This window comes from Cariama cristata, unplaced genomic scaffold, assembly GCF_000690535.1.
Source record: "Cariama cristata isolate BGI_N322 unplaced genomic scaffold, ASM69053v1 scaffold20075, whole genome shotgun sequence".
Taxonomy (NCBI): domain Eukaryota; kingdom Metazoa; phylum Chordata; class Aves; order Cariamiformes; family Cariamidae; genus Cariama; species Cariama cristata.
In genome coordinates, this window is record NW_009617240.1 from 92,499 (window position 1) to 112,226 (window position 19,728).

General features: G+C 35.5%; 1 protein-coding gene across 1 annotated transcript in view; it reads left to right on the top strand.

Annotated features, from left to right (window-relative positions):
• PIBF1 (progesterone immunomodulatory binding factor 1) overlaps window positions 1-19,728 on the top strand; it is a 119,596-nt gene that overhangs the window by 91,844 nt on the left and 8,024 nt on the right. Inside the window, exon 15 of the mRNA XM_009700467.1 lies at window positions 6,190-6,274. Within this exon, the coding sequence (XP_009698769.1) occupies window positions 6,190-6,274 (85 nt within the window). The remainder of the gene's footprint in view (window positions 1-6,189; window positions 6,275-19,728) is intronic.

Genomic DNA, 19,728 nt, shown 5'->3' on the forward strand with positions numbered 1-19,728 from the left:
CTAATTTGCAAGTGAATTTACTTTTTTAGACTTAATCCATAATTGGCTTCTATGTGCAGTGATGACGGCCGATAATCTTTTTAGAATGTACTCTTAGGGTGGTTACGTTCCATCAGATTTCCCAGGATGATGAGTCAGTACTTTATTGCAACCTTATAAATGTTTTGCAGCAAGCTGCAGTGCTTTGTATTTCCTTGTCTATTTAGAAGGCTGTTGGTTGCTACTGGATGTGGTTTTGATGCTGTGATGAAATAGACAGTCTTGATGAAATAAGCACAAGAGGAAGGCAACTATGAGGAAGGCTATCTATGACAGCAATCTCCTTGTTGATGTTCTTGTGCCATGGTTTTACCAATTTTTCACAGAATGACCTAAAGTGACTTAAAACGTGGTCCCTTGACAGGCAACAGATATGTTCAGGACTCTCCACCCTGCATCATTCTATGAAGGTGTCATTTCTGACTACAGTTATTTCCACAAGAGGAGCGGGACAGATTCGGGCAGATTTTGATATAATACTCTTGAGAAGTCCTGCAGATCCATCTAAGTTTCCTTCCAGCATGGTCTTCAAGTTCACTTTAACCAAGGCAGCTTACATGCCTTCATCCTTAAGCATCATACCTCTAGAGCTAAGGCTGTCTTTCAGACCCTCCGTATCAACATATCTTCCTCATTTGGAAAGACTATTCAAATTGTACTTAAAGTTGCTTGTGTCAATAACTGTCAAACTGAATCATAGAATGGTTTGGGTTGGAAGGGACCTTTAAAGATCACCTAGTTCCAACCCCCCTGCCATGGGCCGGGACATCTTCCACTCAAAGCCCCATCCAACCTCTCCTTGAAAGGAGGAAGAATAATCAAAATAGGTGCCAGACTGAATCAAGGCCTTAAAGTAGTATATTCCACCAGAGCTGGAGATACTTTGGTGGCTTCCTGAGAAGTGTGGCTGTTCAAGACATCTTTCACACAGCTCTGTGGATCTTTAGCCATACATTCACTAGGAACTGCAAGAGCTATTGTGGTTGAGGTAAATGCTTGGCTGAGGAGCTGTCATTGCTGTTAGTTATTTGAATGAACATCTTAGGGACCCATCTCCAGATTATTACAAGTGTGTGACATTACTGCTTAGATTCAAGTGTGAAGGCAGAAGTGTATTACCAGTCAAAGATAAAAGGAGAGGTTCTTCAGGGGTAGTCGAAGCTCTGTCAGATGTTGCCCACACCTGTGTTCACTACCACTCTCCTTCCCATCCCCTTAGAATTCTCCCAAGCAGGCCACGGGCTGTGCTGGCACTTCGCCATGGAGAGAACTGACGTGGCCCTGGGAGCAGAGCACTTTGTGTGCTTGTATACTGAACCATGCACCTGCAGATACACTTCGGATACAAAACCTCTGGTCTTGAGTGACGTAGCATCTGCAGGGTGAATTTATAGGTGGTCCACTTATCTCAGAATATTCTGTTAAGTAACCTCTCATTTATGTTAGTCCACATAGTGCTCTTGTTAATAAAAGTAAATAGCAATGATTAATAAGAACAGTGGTATGTATAAGGATGACTCCTTCCTACTATGAAGAAATCTCTCTAGCATACAGTTCTTTAACCAGAAATGAAAACATCACATTTAGCACTCCTTTTGAAAAGAAATGCTGTAACTGTGTAACTGTGTCATGCTGTGGGAAAACAAATCTCTGGATTTCATTTTTATGCGTGTAGAGAAGTAATTGTAGTTTTAGTACATAATTTTCTGCTAAAAACATCTACGTTTATAAATAACTGGAGACATTAAATAGGACTTCATTCATAAAGAGAGGATATTTATTTTAAATGCAGTTACTCAAATTTCTCAGTACCAATGGCTGGTTTTAAAAGTGATTCACTTACCTAAAAGCACTCCTCAAAAGCCTAACTGTGTGGCAAATCTAGAAGCAGTACAAGGATTTTGCTCACTAAGAACCTATGTACTGAAGTGTTCCTTACCTAAACATTTTGGCTTCTCTAATTGCCATCCAAACATTATAAAGCTCAGCATACAGTGTTAGATGGGTTTTTCCCATCACCGAATGGGCAATGAGCTTTTTATGAGAACATTACCATTCTGTGAAATGCACATCATTTGTGCCAACACTACTGCAGTTTACCTGAGAAATGCTCCAAACAAAATTTGTAGAAATAGATTTCTTTTTTTCTACAAATGAATGTTTTCTGACCTGTATTGCAACTTTTAAAATTTTGTTTGGTGTGGGGTTTTTTTACAATTTGAAAAAGTAATTTCCTTTCGATTTGGACACTACATGGATGCATTTGTAAGCCACCTGAAGCACTCCAATTAAAATCACACTCTCCTAAATGCCTTTAAAAATCTGATCTGTGGTTATTTAGCCACACAATGAGACATCATAATTTTTTCATGTGTTCTCTCTTCTAAAGAACTTTTATTTGCAGAATTTTTTATGTCTCCCTCTCTAACTACATGACTTAAAAAGAAAATTTGACTTAGACTTTAAAAATTAGCTGTCTACTCTGAGCTATTAATCTGTAATTTGCAGAGAAGAAATAGCTGCACTATATGCCTATGTTATATATTCAGTTTAATGTATAAAACCTTCACATATAGTATTTATGTGTTTGATTTTTTTGATGGTAATATTTGTATATGAACATAAAATGCAAAAAAAATAACTCAAGATTGGACTTCAGTTTTCAACTTCATCATGCTGTAACGTGAAATTAACAGAAAAGCACAATCCTTATTTCTTATAGCATTTGTGGTGCACAGATCACTGAAAAAGAAACCTACTTTTTTTCAAACTGAATAGAAGTAATAATAAAAACCAGTAATATATAAAACCGTGTTTATTTAGTGTGTCCAGCATAAGCATATTATCCAGAACATCTAATGATAGAAGCTTCTGAACAGGATAGTATCCAGTGTATTTAGACCAGAGATTTTAAAGATGGCTTAATTGCCCAAATTCAAAAGGCTTTAAAAGTCTGAGACTGGGAAATGTTAGTCTCCATTCTCCACAAAAATAAAGTCACCTAAAAATGTCTTACTGTTTTAGGTGTCTTACTTACTCACTTACAAGATATCCAAGCTACCTTGGCTTTAGGTCCTGATTAAAGCAAAACAAAACAAGGCAGTGGTTGCTATGAGCAATGTGTATGTATATGACAAGTGTATTCCATGGTAAGTCCTGCATTCCTGGTAACTGGATTCATACCTGGCTAGGTTTGGAAAGCATGATGGAATGAAACGGAATCTCCCCCCAGACATTTTGGCTTCTTTTGGAAACCCGGGCACACAGAAAAAGCAGGAGCCACACAGCTTTTCATTCAATTCTCCAACCTGGACTTTTGGGGCCACAGTTAGATGATATATCACAAAGGGCACCTTCTCCACACTCAGGATGGAGCAATCAGTGACCAGAACTGTGGAGCACAGCATGGTCTACACTTGCCCTGCAGTGTGAAAACAGATGTTTGTGCTGTTAAATAACTCCAAGGGTATTAGATCACTTCAACACAGTCCATTTCTCCCAACTGTTCACGTTTTCACCCCAGAACAAGTCATTGGAGGATTTCTTTTAATGTTTAGTACTCTAGTACTTTAATACATCTCTGTATCATGAAAACTTAAAAGTGTGGTTAGTTAAAGATGGTTGAGAAGATCCTGTCTCTTCAGATGAAAGTGTTAACCCTTGAGCTCAGGTGTGAGAAGCCGGTTTGTCTAGGCTTACAGACTGTGGTTTCAGAATCATAGTAAGACAGTTAAGTCACTCTGTCACCAAATAGAGCAGTCTCATCCTTACCTTCAGCTGTGGCTTCCCACTGTACATGGTAAATCAAGTTGTTTTGGTGATCCATGTGAAAAATAACCTTTAAAAAGACTACAGCTTCCATCCAGATCAGCAAAGTGACCTACTTATGTGGTCACAAATTTTCTAGTACCAACACAAAGAGTGGGTTACCAGCATGTGGTTTGGGAAGGATGATCTTTCAGCAACAGTTTTCACTTAGGTCAGCTGAAACAAACTGTAAAGCTGCTCTCTGATTTGTTATGCTGCCAGTTAAAACTGGATTAGGTTAAACTACTGTTTGATGGAAGCATAGGATAGTTTAAAGCTAGAACCTCCTTGACTGCTGATCTCCAAGATGCCCATTCAGGACATTTTCATAACAGGGACTGAAACGGTCAGTGTTCCCAAAATTGAACTCTTGAAGGTATTTCTGCTTTACTTGGTCATTACAGGTGTTAATTTATTATTGTTGTGTCTAATAACTGCTTTCTCACTTTGTTAAATGTATATATGCCTCTTTTGCAGTATTCTTTCAGAAGTATATGAATTATTTCCTTCTATCTGCAATGATGAAAAAGCATAACTATTGCAAAACTGCTAAATCTGAAGTCTGCATGTGCTTTGGTAATTCTGTATGACAGAAAACACTGAATGATGTAGGAGTCTAATTCCTGTATTTGACCATAAACAGAGAAAATTAGAACTGCTCCACGTGGATCAGTGATGTCATATTGTTTCAGAAGGTATAACTAGTAAAATTAGAATAGGTTCTTTATGTAGATGAAATTGAACCTTGAACATGAACTTCTGGTTTACTCATGAACACTGATGTTTATGCTTATTCAGTACACTATTTAAGGCATAAAGGAACTTCTATTATTGCTTCTCTAATAAGTTTGTGAGTCATTCTCTAAAAGAATTGGTTTATGGTGTTAGGAAGTATAGAAATCCAAGAAAAACTGACCTATCAGTAAGTTACAACACATGAACTCAGGAAAAAAAATAGTACAGCAATTTCATCATGATTGAAAATGTCACAGAAAATAAAACTCTTGAAAATATTAAAATATCTTTGTAGTTTTTAATAAATGTTACTACTTTCCTTTTAAATAACTCAGACAACTAAGCAATTTGGCCAAAGCATACAATTTTTCTGAGAATTAATGAATGCCTTGAAGGAATTGACAGTCATAATTTACAGTACAGAGCTTGCAAGGAACTGCCAGAAAATCTCTGGGGCAAAGGATGATATTGCTTATTTGAAACAAGCAGATGATATACAGCCAATTAAAGAAAAGGTTGATTTATTTTGCTGATCATTTATGGATTAAATACTGGGAATATTAAATAATTTGTGTTTGCAACACATGTAAATGCTCCATTTGCTTTTGAACTCCTGACCTGTATTCAGTATTACCTATTTGCACTCCATATGCAGAATTGCACTTTGCATAGTTGTTGATTTATGTTATAGTTTATATTGTACAACCTATTTAGTTAAGTCATGATAATAGCATATATAACATTGGTCTTCCAAGAAAATCTCTGTGGCTCTTTTAACAAGCTAGATTATATACTGGCATTAAGCATGCATTAGTCTGAAGTTTATTGTTGGAAACTGATGTTGGGGCTAAATATGAAAATATGTTTATTTATATTAGAATTGCTGCCTGGAATCAGAATGTGCATGCTAAACATTTCAAATGTTCATATTCTATAACTGAGAAAACAAAAAACAATTAAATTTAAACTTGACATTGTGCTATAAAAGCATGCCTTCATGCTAAAAGTTGGTTCACAGGACAAACTTGATCCTATGCATTATCCTGGAATATAAAATAAAAAATGGCAAAAATATATTTACAATTTCTGCAGAAACTACACAGCTAAAAGGGAGAGCTGGATGTTGTTCTTCTTTGTATATTTTCAAAATTCTAAATACGGTAGTATAAAAAGAGGTGATACTGAGAGAACAGCGTGTCCTGCTACTAGTGTTGCATACGACAAAGAAATCCACATTTTGATATAGAAGTGTAGATATAAGGAGCCCTGCTTTGCTTATAAAATGAGCTCATTTTGCCTAGAAGAAACCAAGAGATAATAATAGAAGATTCTGATAATTGAAATTATCCTTCAGAGAATCAAAAAAACCCCCATAATTTATGAAGATTTTGAATATTATTTCTGATTTTGTGTGTATTAGTACATTCAGGACAATTTATAAAAATTCCAATACGTGAACATAGAGAAGGATCATTTGATACAATTACTCGAGCAGATTTTCATTGTTGCCAGTATTTAGCTTTAAAAAAATGCATGTTTCAGCCAGAATACAAGATTAAAAGAGATTATCCATTGCTATTACTGCATTTCCTATCCTCTTTCTACCAGTCTTTTAAATAAAGAAAAGACAGCTTTGCTGCGTGTCAAGAATCAAATGGCAGCAGATTTGGAGAGACTTCTAAATCACCGTGAGGTAATGTTCCTGTTTTAGCATTACTACTATAAGTGTGTTTTTTCTCTCCTCAGCCTTAAATCATGAGAAGAAATTAGTTTGCTTTGGTTTGATTTGTTGAGGGGGTTTTTTTGTGTTATTTTCAGAAACACAGGTGATCATGTCTGTCAGGCACTAAGGAGGCTCTCGATTGTACTCTGATGTACTCTCAGTTGCTAAATTCTCCCTGATAACTTAGTCTCACTGTTCCTTCTTTTCTTATGCATACAACAGACATGCCTTGCAAAGTGTTCAGTCATTTCATGAGTATTTAGAAGAAGGTGATGAAATTGATACACATGTAATCTGCAAGGTCTGCTTATGCCACAGTATGCCCCAGGATCTCTCCCTGCTCCCCAATCACTGAGACCAAGAACCTGGACAAAGCATTGCACAATTCATTTCCAGTACACACATTTGAGTTTCTTTTCAATTCCAAAATAGGATCTGGGGAGAGGAAACAGGGTGGTAGTCACACAGGTTTCATCCAGACAAGAGTCAGGGTACTTCTTTATGTACTTACAGGAGTTTCATCCAAGCAAGGAGTCAGTCAGGGTGCTACTGGAATACACTCGCGGATCTAAAAGTATGCAAAATCTTGCCATTTAGACATAAATGCTCTATATGGGGATTCCTAAAAGGCTTTTGTCAAGATTTATCTCTCAACAATCTTAAGAGACTAACATGTCATGGAGTATGAGAGAAAATCTTTCTGCAGATTAAATGTCTGAAACAAATAATAAAAATAAATTAAGTTTACCGAAGGAGTCCCATACACAAATGATCTGAAAAAGGGTGAATAGTAATATGGAAAGTTTGCTGAAGCTACGGAATACTGAAGATATAAACCCAAAAGCTGACCATGAGCAGCTGTTAAATCATCTCCCAAAGCTGCTGAATGATTTGGCAAGGGTTTGCAGAGAAAATACAACATTAATGAATCAAAAATTATGACTGCGAGGAAAAACAACACAAGTTATATATACTCAGTGATGGGCCCTAAATAGCCAGTTACTGTTCAGAAAGATCATCACAGAGTCATTATATCAATAGTTCTCTGAAAATACCCTTTCAATTCTCTGGGAAGAGAGGAGAAGATTCCTTTCAGGAATCTGCAACTCCCCTAAATTATCCTGTCTGAGATTGCATTATCATTCATTCTAATACCATTATTTCCATAGAAAACTGGCTATCCATGCACCTCTTGAATTTCTGTCACTCCATCTCCAAAATTGTTCTCCTCCATCTCCTTTCCTTGCTATTCCCCCAAATTTCCTTCTTAGATCAGTAAAACAAAACCCATGTCATGAATTGGTCCAAACCAGTTTGTCTCTGCTGACCAGTTACAGGACCTTTTTTTTGCTAGAACCGAACCAAAACAGTTTCACTGACAGTTGAGTCTAAGTGAGCCTCAACTTAAGTGAAAGCTACTAATTCTGTTCCCTGAATGCAGATCTCAAATGTGAAACAATCACCTCAAAAGTAAAAAGAAAACAAGTTCTTAAGTTGTTTATTTTCTATGCCTAATTGCACTGCATGTTTGTCTGCTGCAATTTCCTCCTAGAATAGTTTTTGCATTTAACGCTCTGAATTGATTGTAGTGCTTGTGAAGTTCCATGCATAGACATTAAAATAGTATAATTACAGAAGAGTACAAGCTTCCCTAAACTGCAGGTGTCATTGACCTGGCAGGTTCATCTGTGCATCAGAAGTAATAATTCAATAGCTCTTATTTCTGATGTCTGTATGCACATCGTATATTTAAATTTCAAATTTAAGACTGAGACAAAGGCAAATGTTCCGTTTGGGTTATATTTGAGTTTGCTTTTTTCTTTTCGTTTTTGGTGATTTTTTGTTTATACGAAACCCACTGGTCCCTATTAATGTAACAGAAAACATTTAAAGCATTTCTAGATAATTTATAAGCCTTAACATTATATTAATGATATGAAAAATATTCTGAGGAAACATGACTTAATTGTATAAACATGTAGTGAATTTTCTGAATTTCCAATACGATAGGCCCTTGGCAGGCTAATTTCAAATTAATTTATTTCAGAATTTCCTGTTCTTATTCCTCTCCCAAGTAGTCCTGCTGCCAAGTAGTTACACTCTCAAAGTAGTTATGCCTTGGGTGCCTAGTTTTAATAGTGTCATATCAACCAACATGCATTGCAGCTGATCCAAATCAGTAGAAAGTCATAAATAAAGGTAAAATTTAACAATGTTTTGTAAGAAAACTATAACATTTCTACCTCAAAGCTATGTGATGTTGTTTACATCCAAATAACATTAGCCCCTATGAGTATCCTCATAAACTATTCCTGATATGTAGCAGTTTGCTTCTTTGTGATTTCACCACATACAATTTTCAAACTGTGGCAAACAATGTAAGCAAGGCTGAGTGAGGCAGGCTTTATAAAAAAGAACATAAAAACTTGAGTCTGAAACAGGCTTCATCTTGAATGTTCCTTGTACCCTGGATGTTACGAAATTGAGCAAGTATTTCCAAAATTATTACTGTTTGGTCAAATTTCTTTTTATATCTGTTAAACATGGGCTGTATTCGTCATACTGTTTTACCTAACAGTGGTAATGTTTTTTTTCAAGTCACCTATGCACAAATGGATATAAATACTGAAAAAGAAACTTTAGAAGTTGCTTATTTGGGGGAAGAAAATTATGAAATATCAGTACAATGCACAAAAAAACCCCAAGAAACACAAAAATAAGCCAAAGTTGTTTTAGGAAAATGTGTGAAAATAACAAGTAGTGTGCATGTGTGTTATGTTTGTCATTTCTGTTTATTCCTAATGCAGTCTTTTGGTTTTTACTTTCAATGGAGACCTCCCTCTTCCAGTAGTTTTACGGTTTATTAATTTCTCTAAAAGGCAATTATCTCATGTATTGAAATCTTTGTACAGGATAGAACAACTTAGTTAACTTAGTTTACAGTGAGTTAGTCTTCAATGAAATCTTTTTTGCCATCTTAATAAAAAAGTTAAATATGCAGTAACATCACAATTTTACAGTAATTATCCCTGCTAATAGAAAAAAAAAATCAAATTTTTCTAATCTTGTGTTAGTAAAGACTTCATTTAGACAAGGTATGTGTTTTTAAATAAAAGTAACATGCAATCTGTAAATACAGATTTATGCAATTTGAAAAAAAAATGAATTATGGGTTTACGTGTTCTGTACATGCTATCATGTAATATGATTACTATCAGTCTTGTTTAGTTATTGCACATACTAAACTGTCATGTCTTGTTAGGAATTACCTTGTTGCCCTCGTGTTTGCAAGTAAAAACATTAGAATTCTTGAATAGATAAACCCAAGATATTCATAGTTAACATAAAATTAAGTTTAGGTATGTTAAAAGTACAAGCAAAATGCCAAAATAATGTTAATGCTGTCTTACAGCGACATGTTTCAATAAGTATATGGTTTTGACTTCAGGTATTCCAGCCTGTGTGGTCTCAGACTGTATTAACTCTTTTTAATGAAATGTTAGAGTTTGAGGGCTTGGGGTTTTTTATTTTTATCTCCTTGTGATATCAGCTGGATTCATAATGCTTGCTTTGGAGGTAATTAGAGCATTTTATACACTTTCTAAATAAAGAACTTATATTCATGCTTAATCTTACTTCCCTTTTCACTTATTTTAATTTTGGAAGAAAAAAGTTAAATATTAAATTCTGAATCTTGGAAGAATTTATATAGTGCTCTTAGGTGGGCTCTTTCATTACAGGAAAAAAATGACGCTAGATATTCATGTAATAAAGTAGTTCATTATTTTAAATTATGTAGACAGCTAATTTGATGATGATCATTATATTTTGCTGTTGGAAATTGAAGTGAAAATTGGTCATTTGACTTATACACATTCTTAAAAGGTAGGATCCACCCATGAAGGAGAAAAATTGAAGCTTTTTGTTTTTAGGCTATATTCTTGGCCCAAATTATTGTTTCTTGGCCTACTATTTCCTTTTTTTTCTCAATTAATTAGTAAATGAATGTGGAAAACTTTTTAATCTAGCTACTCATTTAGACCATGGAGAATCAGCTGGTATGATAAAATTTCTTACCTTCATATAGATAAATGCAAACTTCACTATTTTAGAGAGACTTCAATGGCATTATTGTGAATTATCAGGATCCAGGATCATGCTGAGATTATGTTCTTAGAGGTTCATAATAAAGCCTTCACAGTGCTGCTCCCCTCTTTGAGATAGCAGAAGGAACTGGGGTGTGCAGTATTGTGAAGCCATTTGTAAACCCCTCAATGCATGATAGCAGGTACAGTTAGTACGGCCAAATTTTTCAGCTGATTTCAGACTAAGAAATTGTATATGTTTTGTCAAGATAACCAATAGGGTTTTTAATTGCTTTTCCAGATCCATCAGAAGAGCATAAAACATTGTTTGGAGGAACAATGGGGTCTCCCATTAATAACCTTCTAGTAAACAGTGTTTGTTTTTTTTTAAAAAGGATATCTTAAATCCAGACTTTTTTTGCATTATTATTTGTAGTCTCTGTTCTCTTTTTAATCAGCTGAACTTTACACTTCTGACCCTCTATCTTTAACTGTGGATAACCAAACCACACACACAAAAAGAACTTGTAGTCTTGATTCTTCCCACTCTGACTTCAGCACTTACCCCCAGTAAATGGACCTCGTTGTTGCCCCCCTGTCTTTATATGGTCAGGGGAGCATGAGTAAGAAGGATGTTTCTTCAAAGCATAAATCAAGATGAAATTATACATTATGCCCGAGTTGACCTAATAGCTATAACACTGCCTTACCTCTTTGCTCCCAATTCTCCTTCTCTCTCCTCCTCTTGCACCAGCTGTTGCATATCTCTAATGCTGCACTGGGACCATTCAGATCACTAAACAGAAACCTAATTTGACAAAAAAAAGAAAACCACAAAAGTGAATTGCTGTCTGTTATGTTAGCAGTTTGAATCACCTTTGGAAAGGGTCTAGCAAGGAAAAGAGTGAGTAACAATATTTATATGTCAATATTACTTACCTTTGAAAAAGCAGTCATTTTGTGTCCAAAACTAGAGTATAGCACACCATCCTTTATCTGCATCCGGACTTTATCCTTTTGTGCATATAACAGGAATCTATAAATTAAAGGCACCAAAGTGCAGTTCTCTGTTAAGTGCTAAAGTTAAGTGGGATGAATCCACTAAATCTTTTCAGCTGAAGCTCTTGATCCATGATTCCTTTTATCTGTATTTTTTTCCTTCTCTTCCAACAGTCAGCCTTTGACTAAAAGAAATATTTAGCATGAGCTCTGTGATCTTGGCACTTCCATTGCCTTTCATGCTTGATGCAGTTGTTAGTATTTTGGAACATCAGAAGTGCAATTTTAGACTTTATCCATTGGCTTGCAAACTTCAGATGAAAACTTGGAAGGGCAGTCTGTCAGCACTCAGATGTTTGGCAAGAAGTTTTAGTAATCATTTTCTGAGGTTACATTTAAGAGGTTATAAATTTGCTATGCTTTGATGTTTGGCATTGTACTATTTCTTCAGATACTAAGATGCAGACCTATTATAGTAAAGAAAACCAATAATGTGCACAATTAAATGCATTTATCTTAGCTTTTCCAATTCGAAGTGCAAAGTGTAGAAACTGACTTCTAAAATCTTGAAAATTAATGAACTGTTGTTTATATTTTTAATGTGGAGTTCATAATCCATTGGGGTTCTTGGGGGGGGGGGGGAACAGAGCAAGTATAACAAATGGAGGTGTTGTTTTTATGTTTTAAATAGAAATATTCTAGGAGACATGAAAAGAAACAAAAATGAGACAGTAGTGTAAGAGACACCAATAGAAGGCTTTAAATAGGTATTGTTCTAGGTGCTAAGATCAGTTTCATTTTATATGAATATGAGGAAGTTAACTTAATTTACTTTTTTTTTAAACTGTTTGAAATCACCTGTGTGCAATGCAGTCTGGCAATACAGTAAATTCTAATCTGTAAAAGTAAAATTAATATTGTGAAACTATTGTAGTAAGAAATAAAAGGGTAAAAATTATGACATAAATGGTGAAAATGAAGGCTGTTTATAATACTCATTAATTTCCTATAACGCAATTGTTTATGCAGACATGATTAGTTATCAGCACATGATTATTATAGACTGGTTAAAAAGATATGAAAACCTGCTGATATTTTATCTCCTTTACACATCTGTGCACTTGTGGTACATTAGCAGCTGTGCACACAAGTGATAGAATGTAAACTTGCTGAACTAGTCACCTGTCTTATTGACACATTCATGTGTTACTGTGCCAAAGCTCTTCAAGTGAAGTTAGCAACCAGAAACCAGGCTGTGGCTATCTGCTATGGGACAAAGTAGAAAACATGGAGTAGTAGTTTAAATAAACCTATTTGATATCAATCAGTTAAATGGATACAGACACATGGGGTTTGATTGCTATTTGTTTACTTAAATCTGGTTAGCATATGTCAGTAAATTGTTGTGTCACTCGAGTACTAAATCTATCAAATACATGTACCTGAATTGGTACAAATCTTCAACTGGACTGAGTTAAAATTTATTTAGGTTAGCCACTGCAAGCTCCTATTCTTTTTAAAACATATTAAAGTATAAAATCTCTTATTGAGCTCTTCTTGCTGAGAATAGTCTACCAGGCTAATATTAAAATGCTAATTGCCTAAGTGACTGTTATGTTGAATTTATTTTCCAGTTGGCAGGTCAGAAACTTTCCAAATCTGATGTATAACTCACCATTTATGAGTAAACCAAGTGTTTTTCTTTTCCTACCATTTGTCTCATCTCCCTTTCCAGGTTTTCACGGTTTCTTAACAATATGTCAAAATAATCCTGTTTAGTAACTGAATATTTCTCTGGCCTTCACCACAGTAACTGGACACCTCACAAATATTATCCTAACAACATAAAGCAGAAAACTATCACTACCCCTATTTTGCAGAAGCAACAACTGCAGTGAAAGAACTGGTGGTTTGCCCAAAACTCCCCAGAGTTCGTGGCAGAGGTTACGTGTTCATGTGTCCTAATGCAGTATCGTAATCACAGCCATTCTTCTTTCCTTACACATTTCAGTTCAAAATCTCGAAAAGAAAATCGCCTTAGTGCTTATTTTTCCTAACTAGACACAAATTAACTCTTTTCTCTAAGTCATCTTCTTATATATGAACTGATTGTAATTTGGAAGTAGTGTCACAAACAAATTATGTTTTCACTTTATATTGTTCTGAGAATTTACATTTACATTCATTTTTTAATCCACATCTCCTGAAAAAAGGCACTTTCCAAAGTCCTGTGAGTCTCTTAAAAATGAAATCTAATGATTTTTTAATTTGATCTGTAGAATGGATCTTTTATATTTTTTTGTATTATATTTTCTGAAATAAAAGAAAAAAAATTCACAGCAGGCTGGAGCTCTTATGTGAATGAGATTAAAAGTGTAGCTTATTTTGTCCAAGAACAGAGGATCTGATGGGATGCAAGAAAAGGAGATTAAACATAAGGCAACAATGTGTAGGTAAATAGATGAGAACAGAGAAAAAGACAGAACAAATGAGAGAGGTGAAGTTAAGAACAGAAAATAGTTATTTCATTATTTTTAAAATGTGGAAAATCTGACTACTTTTCTTGCTTGTTAATAAATGGTTGCCAAATGCATTTTCCAAGTGTGTGTAATACTGGAGAGAGTCCATGTGATCAAGCAGGAGGAACAGCTACTAATTAGTTCTATTAGGATATGCATAGTTTCTTAATGGCTCCAAGAGTTTTTCACAGAGCTTCTATAAATGATCAGGCTAAGGTTCCTGAGGATTTATGTAAGTCTTGATGAATGTTAGACTTTAAACATGGTCACATGAAGTATTAGAAGAGTTTGCAATTCCATGACACTGTTCCAAAATGTTAATGTTTCCAGCATCCGAGAATCTAGTAGTCTCTGTGCTTGCAGGTATTCATCTCATGTCCGTATCTTGCACAAAACCCTGTTTCTTCTCAATAGTTATCCCAATATCTGGCCCGCAAAAGTGAAAGATGACAGGTGCTTTTCTTCTTCTTTTTCTCTTTTGAGGAGAAGCAAGGTCTCCTGAAGTACCTGTGCTTTACCTTACTTTGACCAGTTACTCCTATATTCTCCTGTTTATCTTTCTTACTTTTGTATTCCCGTTGGGGAATGCCCCCTCGCTGCTAATTTCTCTACACCCACAGTTTCATTCCATCTCAGCAATGAACCTTAAGGATTCCAGATGAGTTTTCAGCATTGCGTTATCAGTCATACTTTAAAGTATGGCTAATACTATCCTTAGCTGTAATTAAGTTATGCTGAAGAAGATCAACTAGAAGTAACCTACGACAGAAAACCAATGTGTTGGATTTAGGAACCTGGAGAATAGCAACAGCTGCCATCTGCAAAAAACAGAGGTAGAAGTTCAGAGGCTCATAAAAAGCTTTGGAGTCATAAGGGGGAGGGCAGTCCGTGTTTAATCAGGGATGGACGCTTAGTGGATAAAAGGAGAAAACTGCTTTGTTGGGGGAGAGGGGAAGGAAGGGGTATCTGCAGGGGTTGGGAAGACACGACTGAGAAGAAGTGATTGGTAACAGGTGCCTTCAAACAGTCTCTAGCTCTGCCTCTTTCCCCTCTTTTCTGTGTAAAGGATTGTACATGATAATGTCAAAATTATTTGTGTTTCTAAAGTGAATGACTTCCTGCTCATCTATGTGCTGCAACTTGTTTTACATAAAAAAAAATGCTGATGTACAATGCTTAGCTCTCTTTTTAAATGTTAAGCCACAGAGTAATTATCATTTTTCTTATGCTACGTTTATGTTCCAAGATTCTAGTTTCTATTAATGTTCTGCATGTTTTCTAAGTAGATTACAGGGACATTTCTGCATCACAAGTAAGCCCTGGAGCTATTCTCAGCTTAAAGCTTGGAGAAACAAAGTGACATTTACATTGCTAAATGAGTGTAGAGAAGTTTCTGGCTCATTTTTCACAAGGAAAAATATGCTCCTAAGCAGTATTTCCCATTTTTGTTATCTGTTTTGTTGCTGTCAAGCTTTAATAAAACTTGAATTCCAAATAGTACTGAATTTAGGAAGAGGAAGGACTCAATGGCTGGGTACATTCAGAACATCTTACTAGTTTTCATACATATTCTTTAAAGAATTATCTTTCCATTCTCAGTCGTATACTCTAAACAAATGTGTACTAAATGGTGGTTTCTACTCAGCAGTTATTTCTTTTTTAAGAATCTTAGAAGCCATGATAATAACACAGGTTTTAGTAATATCAGTTGAATATAAGTCAAATATAAATAGACTTTTTGCTCTCAAAAATAGGAAGTTTCATAGGCAAAATACAATTTATTTATGGATTATGGGATGGAATTGGCATGTGTATTTTAAATTATATGTTTTTGAGAGAGCCAGAATCAGTTAAACTGATAAACATTTAAACAAGAAATTGTTGGCTGTTGAACAATCTGAAATTGTTCAGGTTTTCTGAACATTTAACCGAAGTTCTGTTGTATTCATTTTTCCTGTATTGCCTGTGAATATTTCCATCACATTCTGCTGGTTATCCAGCTGTGTAAAAATTTTACTTTTGTTCATTTTATGGTAGCATTTGAATATTACCAAATGGAAAGTGAATTTAAATACTCTGTAAGAAATACCAAAGACAGGGATAATCAAACAAAAATGTTACCCTCTTAGAAAATACAGGAACTTCTACATAATAATTTATGCAAATAAGGCTGTTTTGACATATTAGCATTTTTAGCATCTGTTTCCTGTAAGTATAACTTATTCAAGAAAGCATACTTTTTCTTAAACTTGAATTTGAGTAAATGAATGTCACAATGGCTCAGATTAAAAAAAATTTGAAGATTTAGTCCTAGTTATAATTGCAAATATATTTCTGATCTTCAATACAAAAAGTGAAAAAAAACTCTCAGAATTTGACACACAAATTCTGAATTATGAGACAAATTATTTCCTATTTTTCTTAAGAAGTTAGAAAGATTTAACTGTTAAGAACAAATTTAAGATACAGCTGAAATAAGCAGAGATTTTTATGTATCTAAAAAGACAGAAGCTGTTCACTGCAATGACTGGGCCATTTTATTGTTAGCACAGTTCTAATGCATTCACCTTATAAAACTGGAAGTAGTTTTTACATCCATATAGTGTCAGTTCATTTCAACTTTTTATATGCATTGGAATATACAGAAATCCTGAATTAAGTGTAGTGCAGAGAAGCTATCAACATCCTGCATATGGTCTGGCATCTTTCCACCACCCAGTTATCAGGTTCATTTGTTTGAGCAGGACATTTCATACTGTCTTCCAGTTTCAGACTTTACAGCATATCCATGTACCTAAGATGACCATATGTGCAAATCTCACACTAGAATTCTTGCTGACTGCTCGTATTTCCAGTACAGCTGCAGTCAAGGATGCAACTATTACCAATACACTCTGCCTTACATAAGGGATTAAAACATGACTTGCGATGTTTTCTTAGTGGCATAGGTGCTTGTTAAAATCTTCTTTGAACTCTGTTACACATGTAGGTTCTACTCCTGATAGGCAGAAGCCCAGAGCATTCCAGTATTGGAGCTGAATTTGCACCATTCGTGCCACTGCATCCTATCCATCTGCAGCCATAAATAGTGGAATAGACTGACTTACCATTTGCTTCATTTTGCTGTCACATCAAAGTGGAGTTTCTGTAGTGTCTTTCTACTATTTCACACTTTGTCATCATTAATATTAATGTCCAGTGTTGTTAATTCTCTGCTAATAGTGTTGGCCTTTTTTCCACTTTCAGCCAAAAAAGGGAGACAGATAATTCATCCCAGGTTATAGGCTATAGCCCTTCTGCAGTGTGTCTCTAGCTGTTTGGCAGAAATAAAACCTGTGAAGAACAGTTCTAAAATAATTCTTTGTGTGAATTGTCAGTACTTCTAAAAGGAGACATTCTAGGTACTACTTTTGCTTGAGAGTCTCATGCCTTGAAAATGACACATATATGCCTCCTTTCTCTAAGTGCGCTCCAAAGTTAGAGTACCATACTCAAAGTTTTCTTCCAAGTGCTGTATGCAAGTCATTGCATATGTTGAAAGGTGGAACCAGGTTCTATTTCAGTCCTCTGGTCTGTTGTTCTCCAGAAATATGTCAGTGACTTGATGTTCTATGCCAACAATCTGTACAGAAGGCTCCATTTTTTTACCTCCATTTAAACTGATGAACTCATATGATATTAAAGAGTACTATCAGTGTAAAGATGAACTGAGAAGTTGTTTGTCAAGTCAAGTGACAAAGTAGCAGAGATGGATCTTGCCTGATTTTATATCTGTACTGTAGATGTCTGCAACTGAAAATCATCATTTGTAGTCAGAAAAGAGAAACAGGCACTATTATGCTGTGATTTACCATATCCTCATCTAAAATCAGAAAAATTAATTATAACCTATGAATTTCTCACTAACAGCTATATAGAGGAACCAGACAAGCTAGTTTGCCTAGGTTTTCATATTATTACTGAAAATATCTAAAAGTCAATGTGAGGAAGTCCAAACAACTATCTGATCACCTGTTCCAAAGCTGAACTGCAACCAGAGTTCTCACAAAGATCCCTCTCCATCTTAGTATCAGCTGTTAAATGATATAACTTCATTTTTAACACCCCTTTACTTTCACAGAAAATCATAGTACGAATCTAAGAGGCATCCAAGTAAGAAAATGCAGACTTCACGGAGGACAATATCCTTAGTATTTTCTCTACCATCACCTTATATGCCCGTCAAGGTTGACCCTACTGAACACCCTGAGACAGACAACTGTGAAGACAGTTCCTTCTGAACTGCCCTGCCCTACCCTTTTCCAGATTGAGATCACTTTCTCTCAAGAAAGACTTATAAGAAGTATAATGGTTTTTTTTCTGTGAATCCCCCCAATAAGTATGTTGAACATGAACTTTTAATTCTTGAGAGACTGAGAAATCATTTCTGAAATGTGCTTTTTACAAAACACTACTAAATGGATATAGCATTCTTAAATGCTGGTTTAGGTTTCTCAAATCACTATTGTTGAAAGTACCCATAACCTCATTTTCTGAACTCTGCTTTTCCCTGTGCTGACTTGTTTGAAGACTACAATAGCTGCCTAAATGGGAGGATAAGTGCATGTGAAGACAGATTGCATTGACTTAGCTCGAGCATGTTTTTCATCCCAGTATGCCTGTCTTCCCTCATTTGCATGTTCTGTTATAGCTATTGTTTTTATTGTTGTTATTTTAGAAGTTAATATAGCCAGAATAAGTCACCAGACTGCTAAACTCAAACCTACTGTTTGGCTCCCACATTGAGAAGAGTCCATGCTCTGGATTCAAGGAGTAGTGCACTAAGTCTCTTGTGAAACAATTTTTTGTCTGGACCCTCTGTGCAAGGGGGGCTGTACAGTCAACTGTTCTTGGACATAAAGACAGTGCTGTAATCTCTCAAGTTTCTCCAGACTGGATACATATTTTTATTTTGAGTTATAATTTAACCACATGGGGACCATATGGCAGTTAAAGTGAGGAATACAAGCTTTCCTAAGGAGGTCCTGAACATACATGCTTTACTCTAACGGTAGAGAAGACTTACAGATTGGGGGTGGGGACACACATCTAAAAATCATCATCTTAGTGCTTGACTCACAAATTCTGAGAGACCTTAAGTTTTGATCATTATCTTTCAGGGAGACATACCTCTGCTTTTATCCTTCTTCAGCTGATTTTTCTGCTTTTGTCAGTGAAATTGGTTTTCTTGTTTAAAGATCATAGTATTTAGCACCTTTTCTGTGTTTCCATTCTTTTACTGGGAATTTATGCTTCTCTGGGAACAGTTGTCAGTCATCAAAATTCAGCAGTTCCACCAGAACCTGATACATTTAAAAGAAGTGGAGATGTGGTGCTTAGGGATGTGGTTTAGTGGTAGACTTGGCAGTGCTAAGTTAACAGTTGGACTTGATGATCTTAAAGGTCTTTTCCAACCGAAGCGATTCCATGATTTTCTAGGACAGAAATTTCTTGTTCAGCTTCCACAATACAAATTCTCTGCTTCAAAATGGAGTTCTAATCCAAGGTGAAGTTTGCAATCATAAATTCTATATGTAAAGCTAAAAGTAGAATACAGTTTGTCATAGTAAAAATTCAGTTAACTGTACGTGCGATTGTTAGGGTCACTTTTGCTTTACAGAATATTTATCTGAGTGCAGTAAGCATGGACTTTACTGCATGAGGAAGGAGCCAGATGGACCTGACACCCATTGGCTTCTTCTGTGATTATTTTAGTGATATGAAAAACCATTCAATTTAACATCAGAATTAATTATCCTCAGGGCAGAAAAGGTAGATGTCT